The sequence below is a fragment of the Globicephala melas genome, chromosome 15, assembly GCF_963455315.2.
Source record: "Globicephala melas chromosome 15, mGloMel1.2, whole genome shotgun sequence".
Lineage (NCBI taxonomy): Eukaryota > Metazoa > Chordata > Mammalia > Artiodactyla > Delphinidae > Globicephala > Globicephala melas.
Window position 1 is genome coordinate 75,816,150 of NC_083328.1, and position 25,706 is coordinate 75,841,855.

General features: G+C 47.4%; 2 protein-coding genes across 4 annotated transcripts in view; one reads left to right on the forward strand and one right to left on the reverse strand.

Annotated features, from left to right (window-relative positions):
- The window catches only part of BCAS4 (breast carcinoma amplified sequence 4), a 60,529-nt gene extending 55,049 nt beyond the window's left edge, over positions 1-5,480 (forward strand). Inside the window, exon 5 of one of the 2 annotated variants that reach the window (XM_030839087.2) lies at positions 4,903-5,480. In XM_030839087.2, the coding sequence (XP_030694947.1) occupies positions 4,903-5,025 (123 nt within the window). In that variant the 3' untranslated portion in view covers positions 5,026-5,480. The remainder of the gene's footprint in view (positions 1-4,902) is intronic. The other variant, XM_060284299.1, reaches the window with a different exon arrangement.
- Positions 5,481-16,330: 10,850 nt separating this feature from the next.
- ADNP (activity dependent neuroprotector homeobox) overlaps positions 16,331-25,706 on the reverse strand; it is a 30,099-nt gene continuing 20,723 nt past the window's right edge. For both annotated transcript variants that reach the window (XM_030839095.2, XM_030839093.2), the window contains exons 2-4: positions 24,506-24,618; positions 22,618-22,710; positions 16,331-20,509 (exon numbers count right to left, since the gene is read on the reverse strand). In XM_030839095.2, the coding sequence (XP_030694955.1) occupies positions 17,402-20,509; positions 22,618-22,710; positions 24,506-24,613 (3,309 nt within the window). In that variant the 5' untranslated portion in view covers positions 24,614-24,618 and the 3' untranslated portion in view covers positions 16,331-17,401. The remainder of the gene's footprint in view (positions 20,510-22,617; positions 22,711-24,505; positions 24,619-25,706) is intronic.

Here is a 25,706-nt window from a genome sequence, read left to right on the forward strand (position 1 = left end):
GGCTGGCCCGAGGCTCCCCCTTGCCACGTGCTTCAACAGCCCTCTGGGGGCTTTGTCAGGAAAGGAGCTGCTTGGTGGTGCAGACAGCCCAGAGGGCCAACCCCGAGGCACCCACCACCGGAAGCGGCAGGTTCCAGAAAGGTGACGTGGCCCCGTGGGCCCTGGGGCCCACAGGGGAGCACCCGTAGCTCCTCTGCCCAGCCACCGGGAGCTTCCAGATCATCTGATTTTCCAAGAGTAGCTAGCTGGCAGTCTGGTTTTCCTGAGAAATCTGCTGACTTTTTACATGTTTGCAGTTAATTCCAGTTTTTAAAAACCATGCAGCCGACCAAGCACACACGTGCATCTGGTGTGTGGGCTGCAGGTTTGGGAACTCGGGGGTCTGGGGTGGAAGTGAGGAAGATGTGGGAGGCTGTGTAGACCCAGGAGAGCATGCCAGGCCCAGCGCCCCAGCTCCAGAGACCCTCCTCCAGCTGGGAGCTCGGGCTGATGGGGGCATGGGGGACTGGGAGGGAGGGCAGCGGAGCCCTGGACCTGTGGTGTCAGGTTTCTGTGCCTCCCATCCTGTCCCGCTGGTGGAACCTTCTCGCCTGCAGGCGAGAGTGGGAGCCTGGAGCAAGCGCCAGGGAGTCGGACAGTCCTCCTAGCTTACCTGGCCGCCACTGGAGCAGAATCTCAGTACCAGCTGCAGGTGAGTGGGGAGAGGGGGAGCTCTCTGAAGTCCCTTCTGAGATTCTCCAGGATTTGGGCTCGAGGCAGGAGCCCAGTAGGGCGATGGGCGGGGGCTGGACCTGGAGCCAGAGAGGCCTGAGTGGACCCCGGCTCTGTGGTTCCCTGGCCCCTGTGACCTCTGAGATGGGGACAACTCCTCCTGCTGCAGGTCATCCTGGGTGTGAGAGGGCTGGGTTTCCTTGGCGTCCGGGGTGCCTGCGACTGGGGCCTGGCCTCCGGTGTGTGGTCCTGCTTTACCCTGACAGCATCTGGGGCCTCGGGCTGCTTTTAGCCTCCCACGCCGGCCCTCATCTGCCGATTCCGCCGCTGGTTTCCAAGCGCTCGTCCGCAGTACTGTGGATTTACTCGTCGCTTTAGGCAGGAGGCTTGGTTGCAGGTGACAACAGCCCAGGTCACCTTGGCTTAAGCAAAGAAGAGGATCCCGTGGTCTCAAGAACAGGACAGGTCCCAGGGTGACACTAACCTCGGGCAAAATTCGATTCAGGTGCTCAAATGATACTGTCAGGACTCTGTTGCTTCCCCTCCCAACTCGGCTTCCTTGTGTTGGCTTCACCCTCAGGCAGGCCCCTCAGTGTGTCAGAAGTGACTGCCAGGTTCACGGGTGCGTCCTCACTGGGACCTGGGAAGGGGGGACGGGGGCAGGAAGCAGCCCTGTCCCAAGAGCCAGAGTCCCAAGGCTGATTCTCATTGGGTGAGCTGGGGTCACCTGCTCACTCCTGGACCAATCACGGCCCAGGTGGGTCAGGCCTCCTCTCACTCATCCTTCAGCTGTGGAGGTGGGCAGAGCAGCTCCGCTGGGGAGCTGGCAGCAGTGATTCCACAAGACGGCCAAGATGCTGATACCAGAATGGGACGTGGAGGCTGCACAGGCCGAGATAACATCCCACGCCCTTCCCATGCCCACCCGCTCTCCAAGAGCAGCATTTGGGGCTGAAGTGGCCACTTTCGGAGCCCCCTGGCTCAGCTCAGGGCCCCCCCTTCCTGGCTGACTGCAGGCCCAGATCTCCAATGAGCTGTGAGTCACTTTCCCACAGATTTTCCACGTGCCCCAAGATGTTGGCAGGGGCTTGGTCCAGGGCCAGCATAGAGCTGCACCAGCCTCTCTGCGGCCTGCCTCGCCACCTTCCCGGCTGGGGGCCCCTTTGAAAAGGAGCAAGCTCGTTTGGAATGGCTCATTCTCCTGGGCCCCTGTGGGGTCCTGGCGAGCACGCGTAGCTGCTGTCTAATAACCACAGTGCCGCCTGGCTGGGCGCTGGCACAAGGCTCACCTCTCCCTGCGTCCCCCTTCTCCTTGCTTGCTGAGTGCGGGAAGGACGTTTCCACTCCATCACCAGCAAAGACGCCACCACTGCTTGCATTAGATCTCGCTGGAACTCAAGATACGATTATATCCAAAGCTGCTAAGGAGTCTCTTAGGATTACTTCTCCTTGGTTCCTTCGTAATTATATTGATTTTCTCCTTTTTCGGAAGGCTGTCTCCTTCAGGGAGGAGGCAGAAGCCCCATCCCTGTTGGAAGAACCATTTGACAAAGAACAGGGAGTCCAGAGGCCCAGGATCTCCAGGAGAGGGACACTGGCTCTGGCCCGGCCTGGCCACTCACCCTTGGGGCCCGTGAGGCCTTGCCTGGGTCCTGAGATCAGGAGAGAAAGGAACCTGTCTTTTCAGGATCACCAATGTGCTTTGGCCCCCAAGCCTTGTGTCAGGACAAGGGAGCTGGTCTTTGAACTGTCATTACTTGAATCTTGCATTTTCTAGATACTACAACGGCCAGTTCTCAGGAGGAACTGGGTGAGGATATTCTAAAACGATGGCTTATCCACAGACTGCATCCCTCAGGCTGTGAGATGCATCTTGGGGCTCGTTTCCCCGTTGTGCTTTGGTCACAGCGCTGTCAGAGGACTCAAGTCCAGCCCACAGGGGTGGGTGGCAGCCCCGAGAAGGTGCTGGGAGAAGGGGGGACAAACGCGTCCCAAGTATCCCCCAAGCGGGCTGAGCCGAGTGGCTGACCCGGGGCCGACTGGTTCAATGTTCCCCGTGCCCTTTTGAGAGGCAGACCCTTGGCCAAGGTGAATTGTTCGTCCTGGCCTTCCAGATGTGCGTGGAGACTCAGGGAGGTAAGCGGTCCCCAGGCACCTGAGGGCCCGAGTGTGGTCCACCTTATCTGAAGCCCTTTTGTGGTTTCCTTCTGCAGCAGAGAGAGGGCTGGGGGGGTGCGGTAACTCAGGGCTTCGGGGCTCAGACATTAGAATCTGTTCACTCTCACCCCAAATCCAGCCACTCTCACCTTGAAGGGATGCCTACCTGCAACAGCTTCCACTCTGGTCCCGTTTCCCCTACAGTCTAGTCTCTGCTCTTTCTAAAACACTTATCTCACACACACACACACACACACTCTCTCTCTCTCTCTCTCTCTCTCCCCCCCCCTCCCTCCCTCCCTCCCTCCCTCCCTCTCTCTCTCCCTCTCTCCCTCTCTCCCTGTCCCTGGTCTCTTAGGATAAAGTTCTTAGCTCAGCCTCCAGGAGCCCACATCATCCGGCCCTGCTTTGCAGCAGCATCCCTGTCTACACTCTGACCCGGCCTGACTCCAGACTGAGCTGCCTCAGTGCCCGCGGCCCACCACACCACTCCGCACTGTGCACAGGGTGTCCACAGCCTGGACCACCGCACCTCCGGCTACCCCTCCACGCAGCCCCTCCGGCCGGGGGTTGGGGTCCTAGGTGCTCAGCCTCTGAATACCTCCTGATCCCTCCGGGATGAGATGGGCCTCCTCTGGGTTCCAGGGGCCTTGGTGCTTCAGCGCACGCTGGTGGTGTTTTCCTGTTGGTTCCTTTGTCTCCAGATAGAGAGGGAGGCCCCTGATGGCTGGGGATGCGTCTACTTCACAGCTGTGCCCTCGGCCGGCCCTGGGCATTCAATGAGGTAGTGGTTGAGTGGACAGATACTCGGACAGGTGGGAGGTGGGTAAGGCACCTCCCGGCATGTAGTCTCCCCCGACCACCCACGAAAGGGGGGATGGTCACGGTGTCACCGTGGGGAAGAAGCATGGGGGTGGGTAAGTACAAACCCAGTGCAGCGCAGAGCTCGTGGACGGGCTGGGCTTTGGGGGAGCGGTTATTAACTACGGGCTGGAGCCACACACCTGTGCGCTGGCACCTGTGACTGCAGCTGAAGGCTGGGGCAGAGCTTGCTCTGGGCTGAGCGGGCAGAGGTGGCCTGGAGACCAAACAGTAGACGGAGCTGCGGGGGCAGGGCGGAAGGGTGGTGAGAGGGACCCCAGGTGGAGATGTGCAGAGCCCTCCTCCCTCTGCACCCCTGGAGCCCCACACTCCTGCCCATCTCCCTGCTGTTCCGCCCCGGAGCCTAGCAGACCCTCCCTCCTCTGAGCAGGTCACAGTTATTGGGATCGGCCCTGGCTCTGCGTGAGAATCACCTGAGAGCTTTGAAATACCCCGATGCCCAGGCCACACCCCAGACCAACGACATCAGACTCTGGAGGCGGAGCCTGGGCATAAGCATTCCATAAGTCTCCCAGGAGGTTCCCTGTGCAGTCACATTTGAGAAGCACTGTTTGAGGCCGTCCTCTGTAAAACTGGTTTGACCTTGAGATGCCTGGGTAACCCGCAGGGTTACTAGAGCTTGAGGAGGGTTGCTTGATGCAAAATCTCCCCTCCCTAACCTCCCTGCAGCAAAAATCCACACCAGAAATAAGTAAGCACTTCTTAAAATGGTTCAATTAAAAAAAACAAAGTAACACATGCGTGTGGCCCAGCCTTCGGGCAGCACAGATGGGCGCACATTCAAAGAAGCATCGGCCCGACCCCAGCTTTCCCAGGGCCTGGCCCACGGTGCTGTCTCGGCTCGAGGCCCTTCCTGGCACGCGGTGGCACGAGGTACACCTGGCTTTCTCAGTCATCCCTCCTCAGAGCCCGGTTCTCTCTAATGCTGCGGAGGGCTCCGTGGACACGGACCAGCCCTGCCAACCTAGCTCCCCACCACGTTTCAAATGGGCCGGCTTTGGCTGTCACAGGCAGTGTCACCAAAGAATCATGGAGTCTTTGGTCAACTGGGCTATTCTCCCTGCAGGATGAACTCCTGCAAGTGGAGTTCTTGGGTCTCAGAACAAGTGGCTTCACGAGGCTGACGGGGCACCTGGTTTTCTGTCATTCCAGAAGCTGTGGACGCCGGCGGCCCCGACCTTCGAGCTGCCCGCGTTGTACAGAACCGAGGACTATTTTCCTGTGGACGCCGGGGAGGCAACGCGCCGAGCCCCCAGCTGCCAAAGGCGTCTGTGAGCCCTGCGGTCCTGCCGTCAGGGACATCGGGAAGTGAAATCTGTGTGCCGCGCAGATTGTTCGTCTTGTTTTGTTTTGTTTTGTTTTATTGTTGTGGATGCGTTTTCTGAATTTTCCCCCTTGCTTCACATGGGCCCACAGGGTTTGGAGAAGCATTTAGAACCCACAGGTGGGCAGTGCCTCAGAGATGAGCTGGAGAAGGCCTTCTCCACCGGCGTTTGTCCTGCCTGGTGTTCTGGACAAGGTGGTCACCCAGGGGGATGGGCTGTGGGGCCTTGGATTTCCCTTTGCCTTGGAAGGGCTTTGCACAGAGGTTGTGAGGGGCTCGCGCGGTGCCCCCAGGGTGCGTGGCTCCAGGTCCATACGTGTCGGCCGGTTTGTGTGAACCCCAGTGCCCACTGGCCCTGTGAACCGTCTGAATAAACGTGTCCAGGTCGCCTGGATGTAAATGTTTCCCTGATGGGTGCTCCTGCCGCCGGCTCAAGCCTGATCCTCAGAATCTGCTTATGATGAAGCCCCTCGCCTGAGGGGAGGGTGCAGCTGGCCTTCAGATTCCCAGCAGAATGCAGAGATCATTCAGATTCCCTGGAGTCCTCCAAGGTGTGTTTGCTTTAATTTCTTCTCATGTAGATGAGTTTCCTGCTATTGTTCTGAAATGTTGGATTCCTCACTTTGGTGATGGATATTTCTAGTTTCTGGAATCCCTCCCAGAGCCAAGAACACACACACACACACACACACACACACACCCCTGTATCTCACACACACACACACACACACACACACACACACACACACCCCTGTATCACACACACACACACACACACACACGCGCGCGCACACACACACACACACACACACACACACACACCCCTGTATTGCAGACCAGCATTTGAATTTCAAGGAAATCTGACATCATGAATCTAGTGAGATAGTGGTAGCAAAGCAAAAAAAAGAGTTGAGTCTTGCCAATTTTAGAACAATTTTTTAAAATTTTATTTATTTTTGGCTGCTTTGGGTCTTCGTTGCTGCCCACGGGCTTTCTCTAGTTGCGGTGAGCGGGTGCTACTCTTCGTTGCGGTGCAGGGGCTTCTCATTGCGGTGGCTTCTCTTGTTGCAGAGCACGGCCTCTAGGCGTGCGGGCCTCAGTAGTTGTGGCACGCGGGCTCAGTAGTTGTGGCTCGTGGGCTCTAGAGCGCAGGCTCAGTAGTTGTGGCGCATGGGCTTAGTTGCTACACGGCATGTGGGATCTTCCCGGACCAGGGCTCGAACCCATGTCTCCTGCATTAGCAGGAGGATTCTTTTTTTTTTTATAAGCAAATCACTTGGCTTTTCTTTTTCTTTTTTATTTTATTTATTTTATTTTTGGCTGTGTTGTGTCTTCGTTGCTGCACGTGGGCTTTTCTCTGGATGTGGCGAGCAGAGGCTACTCTTCATTGTGGTGCACAGGTTTCTCATTGTGATGGCTTCTCTTGTTGCAGAGCACGGGCTCTAGCCGTGCGGGCTTCAGTAGCCGTGGCACACAGGCTCAGTAGTTGTGGCTCGCGGGCTCTAGAGCACAGGCTCAGTAGCTGTGGCGCACGGGCTTAGTTGCTCCGCAGCATGTGGGATCTTCCCGGACCAGGGCTCGAATCCGTGTCTCCTGCATTGGCGGGCGGATTCTTAACCACTGCGCCACCAGGGCAGTTCCTTAGGACAATTTTTTGAACTAAAAGATATAAGTGAACCCCTTGTTTCTCCGCAAACCCCTTGTTTGCGGAGATAATTGAAACGCTGGCTCGCAAAAGCCAGCGTTTTGCGGAGATAATTGTTGTAAAGTAAACATAATTCTTTATTTAAAAATGTCAAGACGTTATTTTAAATTATTGAAGTAAAGTTTACAGGCGGAAAGGTGCACCTAAGTGTATGGGTCACTGAATTTTCACACACTGAACACATCTGCTTAACCCTCACCCTGATCTAGAAACACACAAGCATGATCAGCACCCAGAAGCCCCCTCGTGCTCCCTTCCAGCCAGTGCCCCACCCCCATCCAAACTAACACTACCCTGACATCTCACAGCATAGATGGTGCTGGTGTCGCCGGCTTCTGTACCTTGTAACTGGAGGCGGAGTGGCGTGTGTATACTCGGCGTGTCAGCTTTGTCCCTGGCTCCCCCGGCGGACACTGAGCCTGTGGCGGCATCCCAGTGGCTGCTGACCGTTCATTGTCGTGGCCGTGATGTATTGATAGGGACTGTTTTTAACGAAGGAAGCTTAGATCTTCCCCGTGCCCTGGTCTGCTCAGGGAGAGCAGAGATTCAATGGAAAGTTCCTTTTTCAGACAAGTGGTGAGGACAGCAGTTTCTGGAAAACCGGGTATATGTTGATTGCTGAAGATGCCCAGGCTTCTTTCTCCTTCCAGAGGCCGAACCAAGGGTCTGGGAGAGGTGAAGGGGAATGTCACAGGATTAAGCCACAGCAACAGAGGTGTCCTAAAATAGAGACCCACAGGACCGTGACTAAGAGCTTATAGGCTGTGAGGTCAGCCTGCCTGGGCAGCGCCATCATCTCCTGCACATCTCAGCTGTGTGGCCCTGGGTTAGTTGCTTACCTTCTCTGAGACTAGCCTCAGTAAGATCTTCCACAGTAAGAGACAGAGAATAATGGCACCTGCCTGTTGGGGTGTACTGAGGAGGAAATGAGATGACCTGTGTCAGGGCCCGGCGAAGGGCACTGGGTAACAGGTGGCTGTGATGGTGACCAGGCTGGGTGGGGGAAAGGCCCGCTGTCCTGCGTTTCTCAGTTGGCTCGTGGCATCCAAGAGCCTCAGCAGGGAGTGGCTTCAGAACTGCCTTACATTTCAGAGTAAGAACAAGTCACGGGAGAGTGAGAGCTGCCAGAGTCCAACTCGCACCCTCTGGTTTTGCTGTCCTGGGACTCTTTTGGGGATACCCCCCAACAAGGCAGTGAGGAGGGGTAAGGTTGTATGACAATATCTATGGGGAAAAGGTGACTAATGAGCTAGAACTGGCCTTTCCAAGTTTCCTGGAGTTGCAGTGCCAAACAATGAACTTTCAGGGACACTTGGAGACACTTAAGGGGAGGGAAAGCCAGGACACAGAGCCTGCCAGGAATTCCTGACCTCAGTCCTCTGAGCTGCTGGTGCTCTGTCCTGGTGCCAGGTGACCTGATGGGTGTCCCCCGTTAGAGCAAGTGTCGGATGTGTCTCCTAGCAAATCAGCGAAAGCCTTGACGCTGACTTGAGAGGGTCAAACCCAAAGCCCACGGCAAGGGTCACTTTGCAGCCTACGAAAGGGTGATCGTTTTCTTTCTCTTTTTCTTTCATTAGTGGCTGTTTTTGGACAGGGGCACCAGGGTATAGGCCATTGCAAGTCTTCATAAGAGCAAGGCCCTTTGGTCGATCATTCCCACTTGCCCCGTGGATGTGAACTTCACGTCTGTTCAAAGTAAGAGGTTTCAAGACGGTGGCCCACAGGCTGGCAGAACTGTATGGTTTGCCCTGAACTGTTTTAAAATGATTTTCATGTTGAGACAACTGGGTAACCATCTGGAAAAAATAAAGCGAGTTCCATACCTCATTCTGTACACCAGGAACGGTTCCAAAATTCCAAATGGATTAAGGAGGAGTTAAATGTGTAAAATGAATTTATAGAATAAGGAGGCAGAAACATTGGAGAGTCATAAAAAAAAAATCCAGAAGCCATAAAAGATGAAGAATTGGATTATATTAAAAAATTTAAAATCCTCTGCATGGCAAAAACAAACAGAAAATTCAACCAAAAAAAAATCTTAAAACAGAACGACAAAATCCTAAGCAAATTCAAAAGACAAATGACCAAAAAGACAAACTGGGAAAATATATTTGCAGCTTGTATTACAAAGGGGTAATCTCCCTAATATATAAACATCTCTTACAAATAAATAAGAGGAAAACCCCCAGAAAAATGGCAAAGGTTAGGAATAGGTATTTCACAGAAAAGAAAATGCAAAAGTCATTTTAAAGATATGAAAAGATACTCAACCTCAATCTGTAAGTATAAAGAATATTGAAATTAGTTTTCACTTATGCAGGCAAAAATAAAACGTTTTTGATGACACTGTTGGTGAAATTTTGAAGAAATGTGCATTCTCATACGTTGGTGGTGGGACATGATTCTCATGGAGGTCCATGGGCAGTACCTATCAAAATTAGAAATGTATATACCCTTAGACCCCTAGGGCCCAATTCCGCCCCTAGGGATCTAGCCTCCCAATATATATACACACACAAGAGAAACAATAAATGCAAAAGTTTATTCACTGCTCATTGAAATAGCAAAAGATTGGAAAGAACCTAAGTATCCATCAGTTAGGGATTGGTTCAGTTACAGTACCCCCACACATGCATGCATGGGTGGAATCCTATGAAGATGTAAAAATGGATTGAGAGTTCTTTGTGACTTGGTATGGAGATATCACAAAAGCCAAAGTGGAGGAAAAGGTACCTGATATGCTACCATCTGTGTGAGAAAGAAAAGCATTCAAATTCTCTGGGAGGATAAACAAATATTTGAGAATGGTGAATATCTACTGTGGGTGAGAAGTGGACTTTCCATTTTATTTTAAACTTTTGGTATTTTGGTGTTTCCCTATTCAAAAAATTCAATTAAAATCAGTTGCCAGCAATTAAAAATCAGGGCAGTTCACATTAAGAACTGGATTTCCAGCTTCTCTTCAAAAACGAAAATAAGGCAATATGGGGCTCATATTCTTGCAAGAACGAGCCACAGCTGAGTCCCTTTAGCAGGGCCGCACCCTCCGGGTCTCTCTTGTATCTAAGTTATCTCACTGATTCCTTTACTGCCTGGCCCCACAGGTATTTGCATTTGCAGAAGTCCTCAACAAAATAGCAGCAGACTGAATCCAGAAATATATAAAAAGGATTACACACCATGACCAAGTGGGCTCTCTCCTAGGAACGCAAGGTTGGTTTAACACCTTAAAATCAATCAGTGCAACACACTTGGATTAATAAAAGTAAAAAAAACCCACATGGTCATCTCAAGAGATGCAGAAAAAAGCACTTGACAAAATCCAACATCCCTTCATGATAAAAGCTCTCCTTCTTGGGGTGGAAAGGGGAGTTCTCAGAGAAGAGGTTAGAAGCTAGGCAGACACCCCCAAAGGGGTCTTGTTCCAGGATTACCGGTTCTCTCGAGATGACCTGTTGACCCAGGCACCTGGAGGCATCAAGGCATTTCCTTCCCATCTTAAAGCAAAATCCTGCTTTGTCTTTTTTTAAAAAATAAATTTATTTATTTTATTTATTTTTATTTTTGGCTGTGTTGGGTCTCCGTCGCTGCGCACGGGCTTTCTCTGGTTGTGGCGAGCGGGGACTCCTCTTCCATGCGGTGTGCGGGCTTCTCATTGCGGTGGCTTCTCTTGTCACGGAGCACGGGCTCTAGGTGCGTGGGCTTCAGTAGTGGCAGCACGCAGGCTCAGTAGTTGTGGCTCGCAGGCTCTAGAGCGCAGGCTCAGTAGTTGTGGCGCACAGGCTTAGTTGCTCCGTGGCATGTGAGATCTTCCCTGAGCAGGGTTCGAACCCGTGTCCCCTGCATTGGCAGGTGGATTCTTAACCACTGCACCACCAGGGAAGCCCCCCGCTTTGTCTTATGGTCAAGAGCACACCCATCTTTGGGTTTGAAAGAATTCAAAGCAATTCTGACTCGGAGCAGCTGTCACAGAATTTCCTCTGTGAGGCCTGTGTGCTCGCTGTAGATTTAAAGCATCAGAATTCTTATCGGTAAGCACCAGCTGGATGCACTTTAGGCTTGCAAGCCGCTGGGGACGGGCAGCGGTCTGAGGCTTATTTCTGCCTTCTTTGCGGGGACTTCTGGGGAGTGTGCTTTGCTGGCTGCCTGGGCTGCTGAGGTGGAGGAAGGAGTATGGAGCCGACTGCAGTGGGCAGGTGTACTTGCTCTGGATAATCACATGATTCCCTCAGAGAACCAAACCAGGCAAGCCTGACTCTGCTGGAGGTCGGCCCCTCAACCGGAAGGACTTTCTCATTGGGTCTTCCAGGAAGCAGTTCCGTCATAAATGTAGCATTCAGCGTTTCGCCAGCAAGGCTCTTCTGGGGGAGCCGCGCCCGAGGCGCAGGAGAGGGAGGAGGCCTGCGGGAGCGCCCTGGACGATGAGGTTTGTGCTTTTCCTTTGTTGGCACCAGGACTGGGACTGTTTGCAGCGGTGACCCCGCCAGGGCGACCCGTGTAGGCCCGCGGTCTCATCATTGCTCGTGGGGAACCGGCGAGACCTCAGGGCATTAGCTTACACGTGTAACATTGTTTTCTACACACAAGTTGCATCTCTGGGTGTAGAGATGGGGGTTCTTAGGCTGTCCGGCAAGTGCGTGTTTGTTGAATGGAGAGAAATAGAATAAATGGTCTTAAACGGGAGACCACTGGTAGCAAATACATGAATCAGGGGAAGGCTCACGCTGTAGCCTTGGTCCTTGTGTCTTTAGAACGATGGTTCTCAGGTTTGCCTGGGAACCACATTGGAGTCACCTGGGCCACAGCTCAGGCCAATTGCATCAGAATCTCTGGGGGAGGGTCCCCAGCCTCTTTAAGTGTTAAAAATCCGCAGGTGATTTCAAGATGCAGCCAGGTCTGGGAATCCGTGCTTTGGAAGAATAGCAGTTAAGAGACTTTTCAAGGAGGTTTCCTTTGAAGAGTGTAGAGGCCCCAGTATCCGTCTCACACCCTCCTGAGTGTAGTGGGTAGAATCGGGCTTGAGGTGGCTTCTGGTTTGGGTTGAATTGATTGCACCCCAGCTCCAGAGATGGGTATTGCCTGATCTAAGCCCATCGAGGTAATCCTAGCTCACAGTGACTCACCGAGGCTTAGGTCTGGCCTAAGCCTACCAGCCACAGAAACTAGTTCTGGAGTGGTCCAATTAGCTCCAAGTTCAGGACTCTCCCTCTGTGGTAAGGGAGGGGAAACCCTCTCTCAGGGCAGGTGAATGGGAAGCAACACGAACACCAGGGTCCCTCCTTAGGATGGTGACCGTGTGGGTGGCAGGACGGAAGCACGGACCTGACACCCTGCTGACATCACTGAGCAGCCTGCCCTCCTCGGCCACAGCTGTTACCTGTGTCCCCTTTATTAAGCCCAATCTGAGTTGGAGTTCCCGTTACTGCCAGTGAGAGCCCTATTTCATAAAAAGGAGTGTAAAGCCAGGTAAGAAGAGCTGGGTAATGACTGGGCAAAGGCTTCCCTGGGAAGCACTCTGAACCGGAGCCATCTCTTGACAAATGGTTTGGTGCCACCTGGCATGCATCAGGTAACACGAGTCCATGGAGACACATCCAATTCTTCCAGTCTCGTCTGGGCCAAGGAAAAAGTCTCATCTTGGTGCTAGTGTGCCCTGGGCCCTTCTGATTTTCCTTTTTAACAAACAGAGCAAGTCTCAGGCTCACAGCCCTCAGCAAGCAATGACAGGTGGCACATTTTTAGTCTAACGTTTTGTATGTGTTTTTAGGGATGCCTTCATTAATGGCAAATTATGCTGGTGGTTCTTTTTTTGTAGAGATGGTTTTCCCTTTCACAAAGGGGAGTTGAAACGTACTAAGTATGTAAAGCAGCTGTTAGGCAGATGTGGCAAAAGTGACAAAGATGGCAATGTGAACGAGTATAGTTTGGGAAACGCTGTGCCAGGGAAACTATGATGTGTTGGTTTAGAAACCAAGGCTCACATGTCTTTGCATTCATAGCAGGGAAAGCCTTTCTTAAGAGGGTAGTCTTCAGCCAAGATCAAGGCTGGATGGTGCGGCTGGGAATTCCAGGGGCTGTGGACTCAGATATCCTGAGTCCAAGTCAGCATCTCCCCTCTGCCAGCTGGAATCTTGGGACAAGTTGGCTTCTCTGAAACTTCATGTCCTGAAACCCAAAACCTAGTACTAATACTCCCTTTAGAGGACTTTTTTTTGTGTTGGGGGGTGGTTTAGGGAATTGGGGCAGGACTGTTTTGAGGACTCAAATTATCTTGGAATCTAATGCCCTACAACTAGTCCCAGGAACACTTCTGTGATGTTTGGAAAGTCCTTGAGTAAATATGTACTCAGGATGTGTGCTGAGCCCCAGGCATTTTCAGGAACAGTGCTGAACTCCTAGGAAAGGTGTAATCTCACCCCTGGCCTGGAGGTCCCCTCCTTGGAGGGCTCTGTGTTTAAGCCTCTCTCGGAGTCCTCTTCCCGGGGAAGCCCGTAGAGCTGTGTGCCAGCAGTTGCAGCCCACCAGCAAGTCGTGCAGTGATCTTTTCGCCAATGGTCCCCAAGGCAAGGTCTTTTAATTTTTAGATTCCCAGATGGCTGCCCCATGTACACAGCTGTCACATTCTGCTCCATTCTAGATGGCAGCCAGTATGGCGCTGACATCAAATGCATTGGAAAAGCCCTTTTATTTCTAGCCTCTTGCTCTATCAGTTCCCAAAAGTTGAACAATTTGCTTATTAGGCTATCCATTTTGCTTCACTTGGTAATAAGACATTCATAAAGGTACAGCAAGATTTTTATTGCAAAAACCAGTTTAGGTTTAAATGGCCTCGCACCTTTCTAAGGTATACTGATAACACTGTACGTAGCTGGAAAAAACCAGAGAATGTGTCCTGGAAATGACTATGGACTTTCCCTCCTGTGTCCTCTTAGCTGGAGCACTTTGAAATCATGACTTAAGGATTTTCAGGATACATGCAGTTTTTGCCTTATATGCCAATTTTTGAACACAACTCCATTAAGCTGTAATTCCACTAGGATTTGTTATAGTGAATGTTAAAGTTAACTTTTTAAAGTGGAGTAAGTTGATGGGAAGTAGCAGGATGCAAAAAATTACCAAACGGTGATCCAAGTTTGGATCCGTTTTTGAGCTAGCCTTCTAGTAGTAGTTGGCAGAAAACACCTTTTTTTTCTAACTTGACTGTCTAGTTTCTCTCAGCTGAGTATTTCCCTAGACCACGTACATCATGGTGGCCAGTTAATAACTGGTATGTTGGAATGCATTTCAGAATGGTGAGAGCAGCCTCTTCCTTTTGTTTTCAGTCCTCTGGGGGTTTAGGAGTTTGAAATGTTCCTACATGACACTTTGGTGAAACCTGCCTGCTACTGGTGCCAGGCCAGTGAGCTACAGGGTGGGTTGGCAGTTAAGGGTCACAATGGCTTGAAAAGATCATTGCCTAAGGGAGGGGCAGAAGGCTGACCGGCTGCTCTGTGGAATCCAGATTCAGTATGCTCTACCTAGTCTCGCTGGTGAAAAGTAGATTTTTCCATCACTCAAGCTAAGTGGTTCTCCAGCTCGCGTGGCACAGAATCACCTAGAGGTGATTTGGGATTCCCATCTCAAGGTTGGGTGCTGGTAGCCCACAATGTGGGGAACCACGCCTCTATGTGGCAGTACTCACTTGGCAAAAGCAAGCTGGATGGCTCCCGGGGAAGTGTTTCGGGCGGGGCACGCCCAGTCTTGATGGAGCATTTCCGAGTCAGGCACTTACTTTGTCCCCTCCTGAAGTACTGTGCGTCTTCGCAAGTGGGTAGGCATTTCGAGCAGACAGAAACACAGCCACAGGGGAGAAAAGGAGGCAGATCCTTTTTTACTTGGAATTTAAGAGGGGACAGAGAGCTGTTTGCTGAAGACCCTGTACTGCTCAATGACAGGGAACCAAAGATGGGACAAGAAAATGCTTCAAGGTGCTGAAAAGGGAGAGAAACCATAGTGCTACTCAATCTGAGTCTGAAACTCATGGCCACAGGAAACTGAAAGGGCAAAAAGTTCTCTGGAATTTTGTTTTTCCTTGTTAAAAAGCAAATCTACAGGATTATTCAATCTACAGTTATAGACCTTCTCTAATTAGAAGATGGCAGAATGCCAGTTTTTATTTCCAGATTATTCCAAAAGCAAACAGTAGCAACAGCATTTTTTAAAAATGGCTTTTATTGAGACACTTTTAGGGCTTCTGCAACATTTCTACTTGGAAATCTTCTTTATTTCCAGTTCTTAGGTGGCTAAACTCTTCTCATATGCCAACAAGGCCCATTCACACCACCTCAGGAAGGAAGCATACTCATCTATCTTTGTTCAAATGTCCAACCTGGAACATCCCCCCACCCCGCCCCACTATTTTGCACAAGTCTCACTAGCACTCCATGTAGGCCTCATAAGCCCAGGCTAAATTCTTCCTACCTTTTAATTAGGCAGTCTAATTTCAAAACAAATGTGAGATGGCTTAAATGCAGCTGGTATTACTGTCCTCAAGGGAAAGAGACCTTCTCAATGCCGGTTTTTCTGATTGGGTAATCTGTAGCCTCTTAACTTGGGGACATCCTGTCCTAAATGCTAGCTGGTGTCCACAGAATTTATAATCTGTATAATGGAGTTAAAGTAGCTCCGTGCCAGCCCCGAACACCCTAAAGGTTCTAGTCTATTTTTGTGCTTTCTCCTGTATTGTTTTTTGAGAGGCACGACTTTACATCTTAGGGGAACGTCGGTCAAACCTTTATTCCTGTGTAGCAAAAGCATTAACAAGATGAACCTTCTGGGAAGAGTCTCAGAAGTCATGGAAACTAGCCACTTCAGAACTCTTAAGGCCAATGTCCCTGAGAGGTGACTGACCAGCCTCTGCATGGATTGGAGCATCCATCCCATCACTGTCCTAACTGCCAAAAACATCGGCCTAATTCTGCCTCTTTGTAACTTTCTGTTTAGTACGGGGTTGGCTCTTGGGAATCCATGCATAGTAGACGCATCATACCAGCTCCTTGTATCTTGACAGCCCTCCAAACGTGTGATCTCCAAAGCCTTTTTCATAACAGCAAGATGGTCCAGAGAGTTATAACAAAAGCAGAGAATAGCTGACTGTTTAGTACAATTGTTCCCATTATAAGGTGAAAACTAACATTTACTTCATTTAGACAAAAGAACACCAGGGCATTAAGATTCTGCTTGCAAATGAATGCTAACTTGTTTACATCCTTTTATCGATACATTTACATATATAAGCAGGCTCTGCTCCTTAACAAAAGGGGAACTGAAAAAACTCGAGGATGTTTATTTTAGCAAGTAAAAAGGGAAAAAGACAAAAACCAAACCAAAGAATTTGCAACAGGTGCCTTGAGAGAAAGCATTCTTTATGCCAACGGCAGCAAATCTTGGTCTTCCACAAGTTTCCTCAGTGGCTGTACCTCCATCTCTGATGAAAGAGAGCCATGGCATCAACTGGCACAAGACATAATGGACACACAGGACTGTAATGTGTAATAAAGCAAATATTTACATTAAGCACAATACAGCAATTTATTTAGATGCTTAAAATGAATACAAAGGGAAATAAAGATCACAAAATTATACATACTACAACAGTGTGTCATATATTAGATGGTATAAATGACTACACCAGGGTGGTGTTTAACTAAAGAGAAAACTAAATATCCAAAAGGCAGCAGTCATTGGTTTGCTGCTTCAACACAACACACTTTCATACAGATCTAAAAGGTGTCAAAATTAGTAGCTGCAAAGTCAATTCTTGCATGTGATTTTAGCTTAAAAGATTTCAGGAAACATCTGAAATACCAGTTTTTGTTTTTGTCAGCTGTAATGTCAAGGATATTCAGAACAAGAAAAATTCTATAATACAAGAGAGTCCAGATATATATCTTATGTGGCTGGCCTCTGTTGCGAGATTGTACAAGGTTATGTGCAAAAACTAAGTCTGTCCCGAAGTCCACACTAGCGTAGTTTCAGGCTTTTGCTAGGTCAACTAGATACAGCGCTTATTAACACAGCAAGGGCAACACTAAAAAAAGAAACAAATCTATGATGGGTACACAATAACAATATCAGAAGCATCACTTGAATAGGTCTAAAAGACTGTACAAATATACATTTCAACTATTCAGAATGAATACATGAAAAAAAGATCAATTTCCCCAAAGTCTACTATACACATTGGACTGGTAGCTTGTATGTTGGCCCTACACTACCGTTTGAATCAAGAGAACGCTTCTCAAGGACATCCAACCAAACATTTTACAGAGGGAAAGAAATGTTGAGAAGGCAGATAAAATAAACCTCTGCTTTTTCTCGTGTGCGTTCATGAGCCCCCAACTTACTGGTTTTTCACATTTAGTTACTGTGCCTGTCACAGCACGTTCTAAAGCAAGATCAGCCAATCATGTGTCATAGACTTAGAAATAACCACGTGGATCGGAGTGGCCACATGTCCCCACAGCCTGATGACCCAGCACTCAAAAGGCGGTACCAGTTAGAATACAGCTTTGCAGTCATACTGAAAGGAGCACAGAGTTCCAGGCTGCAGCATCTGTCACCAATGCCAGAGAAGCTGGCCCTTACGCCTGCTGGCTGCTCAGTTTAACTCCGGTCAAGCTGCCGTGCATGGGCTCGGCTACTCCATCAGTCATGTTGTCAAACTGCTCCCCGTCCTCACTGTCAATTGTGCTATTCTGCCACTCAATCTGTGGGCTGGATAAGCGCTCATCATTTTCAGTTGCATTCTTCCATTGTGACTGGTCCTTGGACCAAAACCCTTCAACTTTTCCATAGGAACTATTCTTCCATTTCAACTGCTCTCTGTCACCTTGCATGGTAGCCTTTTTTTTGGCAGCTGGCTTACTGCTCCTTGCATCTTCACTCTGGGAAGACTCATCGGACCAGGTTCCTGTTTTCATCTCGCATGTGTTGTCCTCGAAGTCTGACACCTGTTGGGAACCAGGGCCGCTCTCAGATGGAGAAGCAGCATCTTTCCACTCAACAACGTCATCTTGGTCCACCTCACTATCAGAGGCGTCATGCATTAGTTTGGTTGGTTCCTCAGTCAAATGAATAGTTTCATATTTTGAACCATCCTCCTCTTTTTGGTCTAGCTTCTCAGACTCTAAAGCATCCTCAGAAATTACCTTCTGTATGTGTTCCTCTGGGTTATCATTAGGGATTTTAGGCTCAACTTCAAAAACAGGGTCAAAAGGGCTATCACTTCCATTGGATTCTTCTTCCAAATTTTCAAAACTGTCTGAGGAACTGTCATCTTCCTTCCCAAGGTTGAGCTTTTTGTCAGCAGTTTTACTAGCATTGACTCTGGAATCCTTCTCATCATGATTTTCAAATAGCCACTCAGCATCAAAATCCATCTCATGCTTAACTTTGTTTAATTCTTTCATGTTGAAGCCCAGTAACACACCAGGCTTATACTTTTCACAGTCTCGGACACACTTCTTCCTCTTGTTACTAAAATGGGAAGCAATGTCACTCTTCCACAACCATAAACTGGCCGCCAGCTTCTCAATTTCTCTCCTGGTGGGATAGGGCTGCTTGTTGAAATATTTTGTTAGGAAGCTTTTCCTGGCTTCATAGGAATCATCTTCATGACCCTTGGGGTCCAAAGCTAAAACAACAGGCTCCTCAGGCTTCTCTTCAAAGAAGCTGGGCGAATCGCTGTCATCATCTAACTTTCGCTTTTTCAGCAAGGGAAATTCCATTTGCTCATAAGTGCGCTTCACAGGTGCCAGGCCTGGTGACTGGTTAAGCCGAGAGGGTGCATTTGTCTTATCTTGGCCATTCTGGGTCTTTCCAACACCCCTGCAGTGGACCAGATGCAGAGTGATAGTCGAGGCGGTCATGTTGCTGGTATACACGCCAAGGCAGTGGATGCATTTGTAGGTAAGCTTTTTCTCCACTGGGTGAACCGTCTGAATAACCTGGTGCCTCTCTCTTAAGTGATGTGCAAGTGCATCAGATATGGGTCCTTTTAGGATTGAAAAGCAAAGAGGGCAAAGGGTTTTCCCGACATCCTTTTTATAGGGCACTGCAGCTTGAGGTGAACTTTTAACAGGAACATCTGCCTTTTCCTGAACTTTTGGCTGAGGCTTTGGGGGGACTGGAGGGTTATTCTGGGCATGGTAAGCAACAGACTCAGCAGGGGCATCTCTCAGGTTGTACGTAGTTACAAGGAGATGGATGTTAGTGTGACTGCCCTGCTGCAATGTCAAATCAAAACTCAGAGTAGAGTCTGTTTTAGGTCCCATCTCTTCGTCAATGTGAACCATCCGCATGTGTGCTGCCATCTTTTCCACATCATTGAAAGTTGAACGGCAATATGGACAAGACAGACCATGAATTAACATGTGGTTGAGCAGAGTGTCTGTGGGCAAATAGCGATTACAGTAGAGGCATTTGCTAGTAAAATTGTGTATTTTCATAATGTAGTTGGCTACTGCTGGGACTTTCTCAGCTTTATGTTCTTTTTCGAAGTGCACACTATAGACATTTTCAGGAAAAAGCTCATTACAGATTGTACATATTTTCCACTTCTGAGTTGAGGAAGTATTGGGTGGGGGAGGGCCAGTGGCAGCTGCAGTAGGTTTGGAACTGGACTGACCTAATACTCTGGATGCCTGTGACTGGGAGAGGGAAGGAGACTTTAACTGGCCCGATGAGAGAGACGAAGCATTTGGAGACTGCAGCGAGTATCTTGCTGGTGCCTGGGTCCTCTGCTCTGACCCAAGTCCGTAAGATCTTCCATTTCCACTTGGAAGTAACTGCTTCACAGACTGAGACTGTTGAGGGATGGAAACTGGTGCGTTGCCACCTAGACCCAGTCTCATTGACTGACCAACGCCATAGCCCTGGCCTACAGATTTGACTCCGTAGTTGTTCTGCTGTAGGTGAACATTGGACATCATGTTGACTCCTGTAGAATTTAAGTTAGGCTTTGGTATTGAGAGTCGATTCACCATCTGCTGTGATGGTAAAGACCGGACGTTTCCAGAAGCGAGGGAACCAATTCTTGATTGGAGTCCCATGCCCTTCTTGTCTTGAGGTTTGGGAGCAATCAGCATCAAGGGTTTGGATCGGGGAACCACCACATTTGTGTGCCCAATCATGGCAGTGACCTGATAGCCTATGCGTTCATGGTCTTCAATGACATGCTGTACCAAAGCTTCGTAGGACTTTGGCATGAAAAGGCATCGCTTGCAGTGAATACTACTTTCTTCCCGGGCATTCGTGCCTAAGGGGACTGCACCATTGAGTGATTTTTCTCCTGCCTTTGCTATGTAAGGTGCTGCCACATGCTGAAAATGTTCCCTGTAAATGTGCTTCCTAACTATTTCATAAAGAGGATCTCGGTAAGTGCACTTCTTACAGTAATAAACAGCTTGCTCTACACTGTCAGCCTGCTTAGGTTTAAGGCCATCGCTTTTGCTTTTATCTTTGAAAGTGCTGAGGCTGCTACTTGGTGCGCTGGCGTTTGGAGCATGAAATATTTTAATGTGTGTTTCCAAAGTCTTTTTGTCTGCATTGAAGGTACAGTAGGGGCAATTAAGGAGAATCCTATTTTCAAAGTCTTCACTATGGACATTCCGGAAATGACTTTTGTAGGCAGAGAAAAATTTTGAAGAAAATGGGCAAGCACTGCAGCAAAAAGGTTTTGTCCGATAGTCCTAAAGAAAAGACAAAAACTGGAATCAGAATGCCACTTCAGATAAGCAGTAACAGGTTTTAGGCTATTTTCCCCCAGACAGTCTTTTTTGTTTTTTTTTTTTTGCGGTACGTGGGCCTCTGACCATTGTGGCCTCTCCCGCTGCAGAGCACAGGCTCCGGACATGCAGGCCCAGCGGCCATGGCTCACGGGCCCAGCCGCTCCACGGCATGTGGGATCCTCCCGGACCGGGGCACGAACCCGCGGTCCCCTATACATCGGCAGGCAGACTCTCAACCACTGCACCACCAGGGAAGCCCCCCACCGACAGTCTTTAAGAGACATAATGCTATTTTTAGAACTGAAACTCTATAATGCACTGAGATTTGAGTATCATTTTTTCCTTTTGCAAAATGCAAAATAAATTTATAAAATATTCAAATGAGAAAGCTGTTTTAAACGAAACACTTGTTTTGGCATCACAGTGTAAATAAAAACTCCATTCAAAGTTCTTCCTCAGTGTTTTCAGAAAAGACCAGTCACATTTGCTCATTAGTTTTAGAGAAACCAAAGACAAACGGCTTCAAGATAAACATTTTAGTTAGAAAGGATAAGAATAAGCTAGGTGAAATCACTACAATTACTCTGTGAACTGGTAAGTTGCTGAAGGCTTCAGATTCACTATATAGTAAAACTCAGGGCCCAGAGTGCTGTAGTGCAATTAGGCATATGATATAAAGACACACCTTTGATCCTCCCCATCATGGAAAAATTTTCATAGAGAAAAAGGCTCATCTTCAAAAATCTCAAAACATTTCCCCCCTCTGATCAAAGTATAGTATTCAGTTTTCACGGAGATCAAAAAACTAATGATTTGAAAAGTCGGCTTTCTTCTACAAGCCATGCTGTTCCTTCTTAAGAGCAGCTTCAAAAGAAGTAATGAAGTGACAGCTGCTTTGATTCAAATTAAGAAATTAAATAAAAATTTCCTACGGACTGTGAGGAAAGCAAGGTGTTAAAAAGCCAATAAAAAAGTAAAGCACTGCAGAATATAGTGGTATCAAAGAGCAACTTACAGAACCATGCTCATTAACATCTGTGCAGTTGGTCCTTTGAAGATAGGTGAAACACAAGTTTGGTGAGAGGTGATCTTTTTTCCCCTAGAAACCTAAGAAACCTACCTTGTTTCAGATACCAATTCAAACCAAAATGAAATACTCTGGTTTTCCTTTAAGCTCAACCCTTTTTTAGTATTTGTAAAACTGAATTAACTAAGTGATGTGTCCCACTGGAAAGCTTTCATATTTTAAGACTGCTGGTTAATACCCTTTCTTGGGGTATTTCTAAGAAAGAAACATATGACTATATTATCAAATTTCTGAGGTGGATTTTAAAAGTACTGATTCCCTGCCAAGTATGTTCCAACAGACGAACAGATCAATAATCCAGAATTACTACAATCACTTGAAATAAACAGTGGTACAGTTTGAATTGATAATCACTTCTCCCTGTGGAAAAAAAATCACCTATAACTTCATTTTTGTTATATCATCACCTATTGATATTTGCCGGCATAGCTGGTGCCCTTGATTACCTAATACTGTTTTTAATTCCAATTTGTAAAAATTAAGCTGCACCACTCTGCCATCCTACAGAGCCATCTGTCCCATCCCCCATGTGCTGGCTTAGGCTACCCGGAGAGGTTGGGTGACAACACAGATGAATAAGAAAACGTAATGGAGGCAAGAGCCCTGTCTTCACTTCTCTAGAAAAAACAAGGATTGCAACACAGAAAAATGATGGATACCCTAGGTGAACAGAATGCTGGAGGGAACATTTTAGAATTAGAACCAAAAAACTTTTGACAGGGGTTAGGGGAGGAGAGGGGAATGCTGGTATATAGTGGGCTTCACAACTTTTAAGTAACAAACTTTCCTATTCTTCTTACACTTGAAGTTTCAGTACAATGACAAAAAAAAGACCAAAAGTTCTTCCTAATTTTCCCTACCTCTTAGGAATATATGAAACAATCAGTTTCAACACTTCCCACGTTAGGTTGTTGCCTACAACAATGCAGTACCATGAAAAATAGAACTGAATAGAACTGGGGAAGTCTCCTGTGCCACTTACCTGGTTTTTTGTAAGTGAAGGGTCCCACAGTCCTACATCCTCCCATGTAGTGTTTTTCAAATAAAAGTCATTAGGTTCAAACTGTTTAAAATCCTAGAAAACAGTGAAAGAAGTTTCAAAAACATTGTATCAACTCTAGCTCAACTTTACATATAAATCCTATCTCTAACTAGGGTTGGGGAGATGCATAGGAAAATCGACACCACCGAGAACTCAACTAGGATCTAGGATCGATAAAGCTCTAGGAAATACAAAAGGGCATATGGATGTTACACTGAACTTTTTATGTCAACTAATCATTCCCCTGATGGTCACCAGGTTTCCAAAGAAACCACTGGAAGTTCTAACTAAGTAAGTAAAAAATTCAGCCACATATTAATACCAAAGCACCCTTCGTAAGAGTACTATATAACTCATCAGTTGTAATATTAGAATGGAGTGTAAGAGAGCAACATTCACTTATAGTGCTACAGATGAGATATTCTGGTTCTGTGCAAGAAAAGTCTTTTGTGGGAGATGGGGGTGGGGTGGGATTGGACTGGAACGAAAACTCAGGATTTCTGAACCCCAAAAGGAGGAAAGCTATTCAAAGAAAGCAAGTAGTATTATGTTAAATTTACACTCTTGTGTAAAAATTTGATCCCCTCCACCCTGAGACAGGAACATAAAGAGTTTTATGGTAAAATTCCTCTTGTTCCTAAAAGGGTCACAGTTCAGCGTGGAAAATCAAGTACACATATATTCCAGAGTATGTAGTGGGCGCAATAATGGGAGGAACAAATCAAATGCAGGATAGAAAAGGTACCTTTAACATTTGCATTATTTATTCTTGTGAAGATTACCCCACCGCATGGGAAGTAAATGGACTGTTTCATCAGGCAGATCTACCTGAAACTGAGGGACTGAACTGCCACACCAGGGACGACATAACTAGAGAAATCCAATTTTGAGAAGCTTCAGTCTTCATGATATACCCCTAAAGTAGGATTAATAGGAACCAGGAAAAGAAAACCTGTTGCATGAAGGAAATTGCTTTTTTACTTTCAATTCCATCCAAACATTTACTGAGTGCCTATTACGTGCCCAGCACTGTGCTAAGTGCTGAGGATACAAACATGGACAAGGTAGTTAAGGTCCCTGGCCAGCTGGAACTTAAAAGGCTAGTGGGGAAAATAGCTTTAAACATTTCTTTCCAATCAGAGGTTGTTGATCAACTAACCACAAGACCTGGAGTAATGAGATCTAGAAGAGGAGACCACTACACTGGCTATCCCACAGGGCTGTTAATAAAGCTCATAGAATAAAAAGGCTAGAAAAACAGTTTGTGAAGTCCAAACTGTTACCTAGGGGAAGATAATAGTCTACGATGGGTCAAAAGGGCCAACAAATGCTCAAATCCCAAGGAAAGAGACAACAAGCACCCAAACCACCACGCCTCAACAATCAGAAGGTCAATCAGAACATTCAGGCATATCAGAATGAGAACAGGCTCTGGAGTCTCACAGACAGACCCTGCCACATGCTCAGCTGTGAGGTGGACCTATTTCTTTACTGGTTCTTCATCTGTAAATTGGAGATAAGAATTCCTATATCCCCTAGGGGTTGTTTTAAGGATTTGAATTTAGAGACCATTTTAAAGCACCTAGTAAAAAATGACTGATGTGGTACGTCCTCAGTGGTAACTGCTTTTGCTCCAGGATGCAAAGATGAAAGAGCCCATTTTAGGGAGAAGGGAACAAGTTAGGCTACTTGAGAAAGCTCAGGCAAAGCTAACGCTGCAGTTAAAATACAGAATCACCCCAAAGAATTAACGATCCTGGCCACTGACACAAAGTAATGGATCAGAAGCTGAGTCATGTTAAAATTAAAAAAATGACATGCTACTTACTTCTATGTGTTCTTTACAGTATTCCAACCCAATGTCACTAAGTATTTTTTTCACAGTTTTCCGGGCTTTTCTTAAACTGCCAAGATTGTTGACAGGAAGTTGGAACATAGTTTCTATTGGAAAAAAAAATTTAAGTCAAGTCAAAACATGTACAACTTGTGATATTTACTAATTCCACTGATGGTAGGATCACAAACCCTGGCCCAGTCTTGACAAAAAAGGTGAATAGATATCCTTATCCAGCATGTTCTGAATACTTAGAGCAGGCAGGCAAAATAAGTACTCTCTGATCTTTTCTATTTTTAACAGGACATTTTATATCACAGGTAACATGAATCTAATGTGGCACAATTCTGATTAGACTTTTAAAAAACTAGTTTGGTGATGAGCTTATTTAAAGTTGAGAATGAGGTTTATATACCAACCGATTACTTCAAAATCAAGTGTGAGTGCTTTTCTCCTTGTGATGCTGAACCTCTGAGAACAGAAAAATGTTCACCATTTCAGCATCATTACCACATAATTTTGAGTGCCAGGGGAAATAAGTTTCTGTTGTCTGGGAGCTACCCTTCGTATTGCTGTGGTAACCGTAAGTTTCTGCACACCACCCAAACGAAAGACAAGAATGGCTGTGTAACTTGCCCCCCAGCCAGCACCACACCTGGACAAAGGCACTCACTAATGCCACGGAATGAATGCTGAGACGGGGAAAGCTGGGCACTCAGCACCAGAGCAAATAATAACTGTTACAGACTTTGGGGGGGGTCCCTTTTGAAAAATGAAAAGCTTATGTGTGTATGAGGGAATTGAAAAATTATTTAAATGACCCAATACATTAAAGAAGAAATTTAGACCCACTTTCCCAAGTTCCTTAAAAACAAAGGTTAAGAAAATAAAATTAATAAAACTTGGGCAGCTGAGAATTTGTATGGCTTCCAATGTGACCATAAATGTTTCCTACAAAATAGTGTAAAAACTAATCATCGACTTAATAATCCAAATGAATTTTGCAAGATATAAAGTAGTTCTAAAAATCAAAAACAGGCAGAAACAAAAGCCAATGCATCTGGATTTAAAATTTAGTATTCAATACATGAAAATCTGGTTTTCTAATTAATCAAGGCTGTCACTCTATAATACCACTACCATCTGTAAACCACAATCATAAAGTCAACTAATACACATGTAATAAGATATCATG